Source organism: Scyliorhinus canicula, chromosome 6, assembly GCF_902713615.1.
Source record: "Scyliorhinus canicula chromosome 6, sScyCan1.1, whole genome shotgun sequence".
In the NCBI taxonomy this organism is placed as follows: Eukaryota; Metazoa; Chordata; class Chondrichthyes; order Carcharhiniformes; family Scyliorhinidae; genus Scyliorhinus; species Scyliorhinus canicula.
This window is the reverse complement of record NC_052151.1, coordinates 159729534-159741931: the sequence shown is the minus strand read 5'-3', so window position 1 is coordinate 159741931 and position 12398 is coordinate 159729534. Positions and strand designations below refer to the sequence as shown.

Sequence of the window (12398 nt, the reverse complement as noted above, 5' to 3'; positions counted from 1 at the left end):
CAATACAGACTAACACTTCAACACACGACTGAAGGCACTTATGAAGTCATGAAAAGGGTGCCGTATCATTTGAGGTGCCAACTTTTAATGAGACATTAAACCAAGGTTTTGTCTGTCTTTTCAGGCAGATATAAAAGATGGTCATATTCAATGACGAGCAGGGAATTGTATTCGCCAATAACTCTCTCAGGCATTAAATGCAATTAACTGGTCATTCATCTCATTGGCTGTCAATATAATCTGCCTGTGCAATTTGGATGTTGCATTTGTCTATATATATATATATCAACACCGTTAACCTTCAAAAAAAAGTATTTATGTGGCTGTGAAGTGTTTTACCACACCTAGAGAATTGATAAAACACTATGACCCATAACTTTCTTGTTCCCCAGTGACCCAATTAGTGGGTACCCCAGTGATGCACTGGGATCCCTCTCAGTAGTTCTCATTAAGTGTTTACCTAGAAATTGCCCCAAATTGCTAACTTCCTCGGGACAATGGCGCTGAGCTGCAAACCATCTGAAGTCGCAATTTAAATTGCTAACTCCAGATGGTTCTGCCAGTTTTACCCTAATAGTTAATGAGAAAGTCAGAAGGAAAAAAAATTACTCCAACTCCAGAATGACTGTTTAAAAACAACCAAACCAGCCTTGCATGGGACTCCTCCTACACTTACAACCACCCAGGGGACCCACCACAGCAGCCCCAACCTGACATCCCCTCTGGTCTGACCCCCAACCTGCCCCTGATCCGACTCCCCCATTCCAGTCTCGCCTCCCCATTTTCCCCATCCCAGTCTCCCGCACAACCCCTGGTCTCCCGGACCTCCCCTCCTCCCTCCCAGTCTCCCCACCTCCCTCCCAGTCTCCCCACCTCCCTCCCAGTCTCCCCTCCTCCCTCCCAGTCTCCCCACCTCCCTCCCAGTCTCCCCACCTCCCTCCCAGTCTCCCCACCTCCCTCCCAGTCTCCCCACCTCCCTCCCAGTCTCCCCACACCCCAGTTGCATCTCCTCTGTCCCAGCCCCCACTCCTCTGTCCCAACCCCTTCTCTCCCGCCTGTTCTGACCCCCTCTTCCTGATATCTATCCCCCCTCACTTTCTGGTATTTTCTAACCCCCCTCCCCTTAACTGGTCTCTAGCCCCACCCCCCTTAACTGGTCTCCCTCCCCTCCCCCTCCCCCTCCCAGTCTCCCTCTGATTGCCTGGACCACTTACTTTGAAATTTACCTGCTCCCTTTAAATTGTCCCCTTAGACATCCCCTTTATGACAGCTAGTATCTTACCTCCCTGCGCCCCAGTTACTCCATGCCGATGCAGCAGGGAGGAGGGTGGTGGGGGGTCGGGCGGGGAGGTCACCTGAGTGAGGAATGTTGGGTGAGACAGGAGCTTTGGAATTACAACGAGGATAAATCAATCGAACGTGTTAATCCGATGGAGATTTCCACTTTGCGGAAGTTATGGACCATAATATAGTTCGTTCATTCATGAAATAACCAAATTATTGATGATTTTTCCTAACGAACTGGACATTATCCAAATGTTAATTTTATTATAAGCCATGCTTATTATCTAATCAAACAGTTTGTGTCTAATTGCAGGAGTTGGAATTCCCCGATCTGACGGCGGTGTTGCATTGTATACATTCATTCATAGCAGCTAAAGTGGCAGCAGTGGATCCAGTATTCGTAGACAGCCAGAGTGTTGCACGGAAGTACATGTATAGCAGTTGAGAATCGAATTGCAACCACAAAAAATGTATTCTTTAATCTAAAATAACCGCATTGTACCTACGAGGCGCACAATGGGTAATGAAGCCCAAACAAGTCGGGGGTGATTTTGATTACTGGCGAGAACGTGTATTGGATGATATTGGTTCAGCTGTAAATAAAATGACATGACAGTTGGGAGAGACATACAACATGTGAAGTCACAATCACCCCCATTGTGTTTTTCAATAGAGTGCAATTATGGGTTAAATCCTCTTTTTGGACGACATCTGCAAAGCAAATATCTTTATAATGGAAGTGAACCTTGTTCTCGGTGTGTGCGGCACTGTTTGTGCTTTGTTTTTCTTCTCAAAGTCTGCAGTCTCCCTAACTCCATTTTGCAATATTGGAAATCTGAATTTCAGAATATCATTGTGAAATTCATAGTTCATATTCTAATATTCTAATGCCAAGTGTGTGCTTTTGCTTCTTGGAAATTGTTTTTTTTTCACATTAACAACTGTGTTTTTGATGCTATTGTTTTCCTTTATGATTATGCTCATGTGTTTCATTCTCACTGACTTTGGGATATGATGAATTTAAGGTTACTGGATTAAAATCTTAAATTTGTAGTTAGGTTCAGAAAGTATATTTGCACTGGAATGACTAACTAAAAACATTAAGCAGGTAGCTTTTCATTTGAGCAAACAATCACATTTTTCGTTGTGGAAAAAATAGTTATACAAGCAATTGTAGATATTTTAGTTTATTTTGAGTTTATGAACCAGTACTCCATTTTCTAACAAATACAACGGTGAATCAACCTAACAAAAAATGTTCACTTTAGTTAAGTTCATGCCATAGTTCACGTCCAATAGACTTTGTTAAAATCATCTGCTGGAAGCCCCATAGAAACATTGAGTAGCTAAAATCTAGAGCCACGTGAAGTTGACATTCTGATCAACAGGATGACAGGATATAGGAGGACCCCAATTAAAAACAGAATGTGATTGGTAAAAGACAGAATGGAATAAAAAAAGGGTTTGGATATTAGCTAAGGTGTTGCAATGATCATCAAAGTCTGGTTAGTATGGTAGGAGATTTGTTGCGCCAAGCAACAGCATACTCAACTGCCTGATCCCAAGATTAATAATAATAATAATAATAATAATAGCTTATTGTCACAAGCAGGCTTCAATGAAGTTACTGTGAAAAGCCAATCGTCGCCACATTCCGGCACCTGTTCGGAGAGGCCGGTACAGGGAATTGAACCCGCGCTTCTGGCCTTGTTCTGCATTACAAGCCAGCTGTTTAGTGACATTCAGCCCATTTTGCACACCCACCAAGAATCGACAAAAATTCAAATTACCCCCATGACATATTTAACTGTCCCTTGAATACAATTTTCTTCTTCGTTGCTCTAACAAGAAGATTGCTGCAAGTGTGGATTAATATTTGCACAAAGAAGCTTTTCCCTACATCCGATTATACATTTTCCTTTCTTATGTAGCTGTGCCTCAAAGAAACACGTGGATGTCAGGTCTCAATGCAAAAAAAAAGGGAATTGGCAATTTCCGCTGAAACTTGGGGCTTTATTTTCCTCCTTTTTGGAACAAATGTAAAATTTATTAAAACTGCATAAATATGAATCTAATAGAAACACATTAACCATTACACTCAAAATCAGAAGATACAGATAACCTCTACATATTACTAAAATGAAAAATAAACCTTGGTCCAAATCCTAAAAGTCATAAAAATGCTCAGAACTTTGTAAAAGATTGAGAGAGCTCTGTCCAGTGCCAGGATTTGCATTTTTGGAAGCATGATTACAAAGTATATACATCAACGTCTTGACTGTTCTGACCTTTCACTTTTACAGGGATCTGACCTCAGCAAACTTGTTAAAAAGATACTATAGCTCAAACACTCCAAAAGACATGAAATTATTTTTCTCCAACTCATTGTTGGTTTGCAAACATCGTGGATTAATTGATTGAAATATTCTAATTATGTTCTTTATGCTGATGAAGTAATAGATTTCTGAAGGTTAGGTTTCATCCACTGATTAAGAATTTGCAAGTGAGGTAAACATGGATTTAAAGTAAATGCATTCATGTGCTAACAGGTGCTGTTAAAGACTAATGTTGACATGAGTGGCTTAAATAGGCAAGTGTTCCACTTTCTAGGTCTGGCATCCTTCACCTTAAAGCAGACTGGAGTAAAATGGTCGTCCTTTATTTGACATTGATCAAATACTCAAATTCAATTGCTAGGTTACCATAAACCCATCTTAACAAAGGAGCAGAAGCTCGCATGCTCCACCTCTCCAAATAGAATTTGACAAACTTAGTGCACAACGTAGAATAGTATAGTAGTAAATCAAAGTGCCATCCCAACTTCTGCCCCATTAACATTCCCATCCTTCCCAAAATTCAGAATCTTCGGCAATATCTTTTTGCTGACATTTACTAAAGTAAATTACATTTAGGTTGCAAGAGTTTCTAGGCTATATTGTACCCAAAATAGAATCACAATAGGGAAAATAAATATTCTTATAAATAAATAACGTAGGCACATCATGGTTAAAGGAAATTTGTACTAAACTAAAAATCATTTACCAACGGGAGTGCCTATTTTGATCTCGAAGCAATAGATGCTGCATTGTTCTGGAGTAGCATTATTTATAATATTCAACATTTGAAAAGTTAGATTACAATAGAAGTATGCTTGGGTTATTGGACACGATTCTCCTGTTTTGACTCCAAGTAATTCCACCAGTGGGCACTGCTCAGGTTGAATTAAATAGACATTTTTTTCAGAGGGTGGGAGTTTGTACTGACCTTGAGAGGGGCTGGGCCTAAACTCACTGACAGGTCCTTCTCCTCAGGCTACCATTTTTAAAGGGTGCCCCAATCTCAGAATAATATTGCAGTTCACCACGAATCGCTAGCAAGACCCCCACCCATCACTGGCAAGAGCCCCCCACCCAAGTGAGAGACATCCCGTTATGAACTCGCCAAATGCCCCCCTCAGGCCCTTCCCCCTTAGTCTTTGCCTTTAGCCCCCCCCCCCCCCCCTCAGTTCCCGCCTTCAGCCCCCCTCAGTTTCCAGATTCAGCCCCCCCCAATTTTCCCTTCAGGCCCTGCTCCTTAACAATGCCAACCTGGTGCCGTGAACTCTGAGGGAGGGGGGAAGGGGGTGAACACACCTCTAGGATGCCGAGGGGGGATTCTTCAGGGAACTTGGGTGTTGGGAAGGCCTGGGCTGGAGGGGCTCAGGTGGGGAGTTGCTCCCGGAGTGGAAGTGATATGATTTCCCCCCCTCCCCCCTCCCTCCTCCCTCTTCCCCCTCCCTCTTCCTCTCCCCCCCCCCCCCCCCCCCGCACCCCCCCCCCCCCACCTTTAGCTTTGAAAATCATTAAACTGTCTTTCAGCATGTCAAGGTTTAGTTTAAATTTTACCCACTGATGTGTTGGAACCCTTTTATGTCGCTCATAGCATGCCAAGTTCAAACATCTGTCAGCTGAGGGTGAAAGTTTTCCCTCAGATGTATAGGAATCATTTAATGCCACTCCGAGCGTGTCAAGTGCAAAGTTCTGTCAAATGAAGGTGAAAATGTTCCACTTGATACATTGTAAACCTTTGAAGTGCTTTTTGTACAGTCAATTTCATTTCCCTTTAATTTTTTCAAGCCTCTGGGCATGCTGAGAAGCCTATAAGCTTTGAACTGAATTGTTTACATTGAATTTCATGGTAAGTTACCTTTTACAAGCCTATCGATTGACTGTCACAGGCTATTTCAAGGTGGGATATGCGTTGATTGTTTTTATAGCTCTTCAGGGTCCCTCTTTTGAGCAGGTGTTCTTTCTATCTGCTCTTTATTTTTAAGAGTCTGTTTCTTTGTTCTGAAAAGTTTTCTAGAAAGAACAGGTGCTCTGAGAGCATTCAAATAACTGATTGTATTAAAAGTGAAAACTGCAGACCATAAGGATTAAATCCATGAGTTTTATGATCAACAGTTAAATAGCTAATTGGTATTTAATATATATTCAATGGTCCTCTCTAATACCCTGACTGATTAATGGTGGCAAGCAAATACAAGAGCTTAGAGTTCAACATATGATTACATTGTACAAAGAAACTTTGCATTTTCAAAATTATCCTAAACCCCATAATACGTAATTTTACCAGTATAATAGTGAGATGCAGTGAAGTTGAATAATACCTATATGATAACTTTTAATAATAGATCATTTATAAAGCGACAAAAAGAAAATATGATGCTCTGTGAATTTAAATTGAGATTTAGAGAACCCAAGCTGAGTTAAATATTTATATTTATAAAGGACAATGACGTGAGTTGGAGCCTTCAGAAGGAGATAGGGATACTCGCTGTTACATTGCTGACATGGATTTAGATCTTAGTATTCATTTGGATCAGAGGTCATCAAAACCCTGAAAATCACCTGCAAGCTATTTGCCTTTAACCGGAATGAATCAAACTATTATAAATACTTTTGTCATATCACGTTGTCGGTAAAATCCATATCGGACCTGTTATGTTAAAAATAATCCTATATGCACACACAGATATTTTATCATTCTGTGCATGAGCTCCAACATTTCAAGAACATGTGCATTTGGGCAAGACTCAATCAACCAAACCAAATTGGATAGAAATTTCTTATGAGGAAACTGAAACTTATAGATCTGTCCATGTAATGACTCAGAGTGCAGTCCCAGAATTCAGTTTTCAGTTATCAACAGTTTTCAGTGTTATCAGAAAGAAATAATTGCTTATTCACACATGCAAGGACAGATGCAGATGCTTGCATTTGACAGAGGTGACTCAGACCTTTAAGACTCATGAATAAAATTAGCCCCCATTTCCCGAACAACAACAAAGAAATGACTTTCACCATTAGTGTCCAGGACAAAGACTTCTTGCTTGCATCTCACTCTCATGTGGTATCTTCGGTTGTCCAAGGTTTGCTAATCAGGCTCCCCATATATCTTTTAGCCATGAACTCACAATGATACAAGTAGAAAAGCCAGACCCCCCAAGAACAACTTCAGGCTGGACAGTGATGGAACTTGCACCATCAGAGTTATTAAGCGGCATGCTTGAGACGTCTGAGCTAACCAACCCTACATGGTGAGCTTAAAGGCAGATATTTCCACCAATATGATATCTGATCCAATATGGCACCCTCCAAAGGAGTCTGGGATTTCTGTGACTATAATATATAATAACAAGGTGTTTCAATGAACTAGATTAAAGCATCCTCAGTAAAATGGGCAATCTGCAAACCAGGAAGTAAAAATTAGGGAACACAAATTTTCCAATTAAGGGGCAATTTAGCGTGACCAATCCACTACCCTGCACATCTTTGGGTTGTGGGGGTGAAACCCATGCAGATACGGGGAGAATGTTCAAACTCCACACGGACAGTGAACTGAGGCCGGGATCGAACCCGGGTCCTCGGCGCCATGAGGCAGCAGTCCTAACCACTGAGCCACCGCACTGCCCTGAAAACTTTTTTTTTAACTGAAGTCTGTAACATTAATTTTCTTCTGACGGTATGAGGCTCCACGTTTATAAAATTAAATTTCATGATATGCCATTAAAAAGGCACTTTCTACTGAATACACTAGACGTAACTTTTCCAACCATCTTTAGTGCAAAACCAATAGGCAATTATCCCATGTTCACACCATTATTTGCCGAGTCTAGCAGTGAGGACTACAACATTGCACACTAAGGAAAGGCAGGATAGCTATAATGATAACTCAGAGATTTCTGCACTTAACGTGACATTGTGGATAGCAGATGTTGTGACCAGATTTACCCTGTTATGATGGTGAGCAGTAATAGCCTCACATTATTACAGCAAAATCCAGGGCAATATTTTGGATATCTTCACTCAAGTTCCTTAATACGAAACTGAAGACCTGCAACACTGGAGTTCCTTTGGAAATTCCATAACAACCATCAAAATAAGTCTAAAGAAGTGAACTGTTCCATTTGTACAGAAAAGGAAACTGCTATAAAATTGGTGATTCAGCAAGTTAGACAATCCACAGGGATGATGTGGAGATGCCGGCGTTGGACTGGGGTGAGCACAGTAAGAAGTCTTACAACACCAGGTTAACGTCCTTTTTGTCGATGGTAGCCATGATGTGGAGATGCTGGGGTGAGCACAGTAAGAAGTCTTACAACACTAGGTTAAAGTCCACAGGGAGTTAGTCTTCTGTTTGATGAGATGAATGCTGGTACTTCAAAGAAAATATTTCTCTGCTTTTTGAAGCCATTGTTGGAATCCAGAGAACAGCTTAGCACAGCTACTGTAGAATAAAGTTTCCCTTACTCTATACCTTAACCCCAATCCTGGAAGAGCACACATGATGAATCAATTTGTCATTTCTCTTTCTCATACTAATCAGGTTTAGTAGCCTCTGAGTGAAGTTGAAGATTATTATCTGCCATGGGCAGTTCTATGCTGCACTAAGTCCTTTTAGAAGCTGTCTAAACACTTCATTTAACATCCTAAACACCAGGAAGGAAAGGTTTTTCAGTCTAACTGGACTGAAAATGAAATGAGGCTAAGAGATGAAAAGATAATTGTGCTATTCTATTTGTTTTCAGTCCCTAGGATTTAACTATATTTAAAATTGATTACATGTTAATAGCTTGTTTGGAAAGAAAATCCTTTGCCAATTTATCTAAGCCATGTGGAGAATTTCAGCTTGTAACATTCTAACTTTATTCAACTACTGGGAGTAATAGGCTTCTAAACTTCTCTTGTTTACCTCATTGTGACTAGATTTACCAATAGAAATTACCTCAGGCAGTTAATTATTGAGAATACGGCTTTTCAAAACATTGGCACTACTAATAGATCAGAGGAAAAGATTCACCTGGGACTTAATTATTTTTCAGAAATCTTCTGATTACTAAGTAGGTGGCGAAGGAGAAAAAATATATTATCCATGTAAGACTGAAATTAGAAAATGAAAAAAAAAAATCTTAGTGCCACAGTCAAAAATAGCAAATTTGATAGAATTTATCATTTCAAAAGACCCCTTCTTTCCTTACAAAATATGATTGCATCGAAATTCTCTTTATTCTCCAGGAGACTGGAATGATGTGCTGCCATCACCTCAGAGACACATTCCCATCTTCTCTTCCATACCAGCTTGAATGTCTCGAAACACCATTCACTGCACACATAGCAGCAATATAGCCCCAACTAATATATTACCGAGGCCATTTTGACTTTGGTGCATTATTAAGCCTCTTAGTCTTTCATACCATTCTCCTCCAAAGCTTCTCTTCTGCTGTCTAGCTCTGAACAACTATGCTTACTTGGTTCTAGTCAGATCAACAGTAACCAGAGCATCTCTCTCTGTTCTTATTTCCCTCCTTCTCTAACCTTGTTTCCCTCCTCAACCACCTGCACGATGTTCAAAGGTAACATCATCTGCAGACATGGATGGTCAGCTTTAGCAGGTACACTAATCACAGCCGCTCTACCTCTCCATGACTTCTCTCAACCTCTCTGTTGCCTCTGTGTCCTTAGATTGCTGGTTCGACATCCAGTCTTGAATGAGTTCAACATTGGGAAGGTCAAAGTCATGAGACAGAATTTTCTTGTCCCAACCGACCCGAGACTGGAAATCTACTCTCAAGTTCATCGGAACGTTTGCTTGCCCATCAAATTCCCCATCCTCCCTGCGATGATTCCCGCAGTGGGTGGGACCAGAAGGGTTAGGCCATTATCAACCCCCCCCCCCCTCCTCCTCCACCCCCCAGTTGACTGCCTGCCTGTTCTATTGAACATCCAAGCTGAGTTTCCAACTTGATATCCTCTCCATCACAAAGATTGTCTCCTTTCACATAATTATCATTTCCATTCTCCACTTTCACCTTATTTCATCTGCCAAGAAAACCACATGTATGCCTTTGGTACATTCAGCTGTGATTTTTCCAATGCTCACCTGGCTAACCACCTTCCATCCTTTGAAAACTCCATAAATCTGCTGTCCATATCCTACACTGCATCAAATTGTGTCTGTCCTTTCTGGCCCACATATTATATTTGTTTACTCAATAACCAAATAACCCAGCATCAAGGCACAAATCATTCTCAAGCACTTCAGTTGGGCTGGACATAGAACCACAGAATTCCTACAGTGCAGATAGAGACCATTCATCCCATCAAGTCTGCACCGACCCTCTGAAAGAGAACGCTAACTCGGCCCACTCCCCCACATGCAGTGTATCTGCCTGACACTAGGCTCCCAAATTGGAACTCAGTTCATCAGGAGAAGCCCAGGAAGATGGAATAAATTCCTTAGGGATGTCCTCAAGGCATCTCTGAGGGTGTCAAAAATTCCTGCCAACTCATGGAAGATCCTGGCTTGTGACCGGCCAAAATGGGGAAGGCGTATCCATTCAGGCATCGAACACATCGAGAGATTTCATCGGGAACATTCAGAGGCAAAGTTAGAGGGAGAGCACAAAACTCCATACATCCATAAAACCAAAGCGGAAGGAAGTCATCCATTGAGGACTGCCTAAGAAGAAGACATTAGTTTCCAATCCCTGCATGGACATAAACATAAAAATCTTTGCTTTATGCCTTCAAGACCGTGTTTTTCCTTATCTTTGTAATCACCTCCAGCCCTACAACCTCTTCTTCACCAAACTCAAATTCTCTGACAGTGGCCTCTTGTGCTTCCTTCCAATTCCTCCATGCCTTAACACACTGGAATCCCTTTCTCAAACCAATCCAACACTGTCCGCCCCCACTCCCCCCCACCTCATCCATTCTAACTCTTAACATGAAGTTGATCAGGTTTTTGATCATCCTTCCGAACCTTTCTTCTTTCGCTCGGTATCCAATTCCCTGAGCACTTTGGATATCTTTTTTCCGATTAAAGCATTACGTGACTGCTCGTTGTCATTTCACATTGAAGAACAAGGGTGCATATCTCACTTGTGGCGGAGGATATTTTCGGAACAGACATGCATTGATAATGTGCAGATGATGTTTAAGTGCGTTTTCCCTAGAAAGCAATGACGAGTTATCGATAACTGCTTTCTTAACACATTATGCCCTTAAATTGCACTGTGGGATAGCATCATGCAAATATTTATTGTGTTTGTTGAAATTTTGTTCTTCTTTCTGTTTTGGCAGAGGCATGAAATGGGTTAGGTATATCCAGAAAGGGGAGTTTGTTAAGTGTTCATATGGTACCAAGCCACGGGTAGTCAAGTCTATATTCATTTTCCTTGAAGTTCTACAACAATGGGCGGGATTTTCCACAATCTCTCTCCCCACCCCAGGCGTGTTTTTCAGCAGCAGCAGAGGCAGCTCCCCACTCTGCTGATGTCTATAGTGTTCTGCATGGCTCACCCAAGCAGCCTCTGGGGAACCCGCTGGAACATCCCACCCAAAGTACATAAGCCTAACATACTCTGGGTGTATATGCCACATTTTCAAGTTAGTACAAGTTATTTCTGACTGCTTGAGCCATTTCACTACAAACCTATTCATTTATTATTATCTGATTGTTTCTTAAGGTTGCTGGGCCCAGTTTGTATTATATTCATAGCAGGGGAAGTGATTTCCACTTGAAATACCATTTATTGCTAATGAAAGCTGTAGTTAACTTGACTTTAATCTTGAAAGGATTTAGTAATGAAAATAAAATAATATATTGGCACAGATCTTTCAATATAATAATAATCTTTATTAGTGTCACAAGTAGGCTTACATTAGCACTGCAATGAAGTTACTGTGAAAATCCCCTAGTCGCCACACTCCGGCGCCTGTTCGGGTACGTTGAGGGAGAATTCAGAATGTCCAATTACCTGACGAGCATGTCTTGCGGGACTTGTGGGAGGAAATTGGAGCACCCGGAGGAAACCCACGCAGACACAGGGAGAATGTGCAGACTCCGCAAAAGACAGTGACACAAGCTGGGAATTGAACCCAGGTCCTTGGCGTGTGAAGCAGCAGTGTTAACCACTGTGCTACCGTGCCATACTACTTTTTGACCATTGGGATATATATAGGCTACTCATAAGAGATTTGAAGTTGTGTTATCTGAAGGTTAGTAGATATCTTCACCTTTTCTTGATCCAACATCTTAACTGCGGTTGTACTTTAGTGAGCCAGGGAGTTTTAAGTGACTATGTTACTTCAGTTAACCTTTATGCAGAGTGATTTCATGGCCAAGCAGATATTAAACAAGTTATTATGGTTAGAGAAGGAGCTCGGATAAATTATACTCAAGTGAATACCAACAAATATTCTTCTCCAATGCATTGGTTTGTTGGGATATGGCTTTATAGGTTTCATTTCAATCAGGATTTTTGCACTGCAGTGCAACATAATAAGTTTGGCATTATTTTACAAATGCTAGGAGATTAGGAACTGTAGAGAGAGAAACGGGTTTGATCCTCTGTGTACATAAATCAATAGGAGCCAGTACACAGATATTAAAAGCAATCAAAAAGGTTAATGGAAGATTGACCTTCATCTCAAGGGACTGGAATACAAAGGGAAGAAAATTGTGCTTCAGTTATATAGAGCCTTGGTCAGGCCCCTCTGGGCACCTCACCTCATCTCAAGAAGGAGATATTAGCTTTGGGGATGGTGCAGCACAGATTCATCAAAATAAGA

The 12398-nt window shown here is 41.2% G+C and overlaps 1 protein-coding gene across 7 annotated transcripts in view; it reads left to right on the top strand.

The window, feature by feature from the left end:
* The window catches only part of sntg2 (syntrophin, gamma 2), a 1464242-nt gene extending 1459291 nt beyond the window's left edge, over positions 1-4951 (top strand). For all 7 annotated transcript variants that reach the window (XM_038800365.1, XM_038800367.1, XM_038800366.1 and 4 more), the window contains one exon: positions 1598-4951. In XM_038800365.1, coding sequence (XP_038656293.1) covers positions 1598-1729 — 132 coding nt within the window. In that variant the 3' untranslated portion in view covers positions 1730-4951. The remainder of the gene's footprint in view (positions 1-1597) is intronic.
* Positions 4952-12398: the final 7447 nt, after the last annotated feature.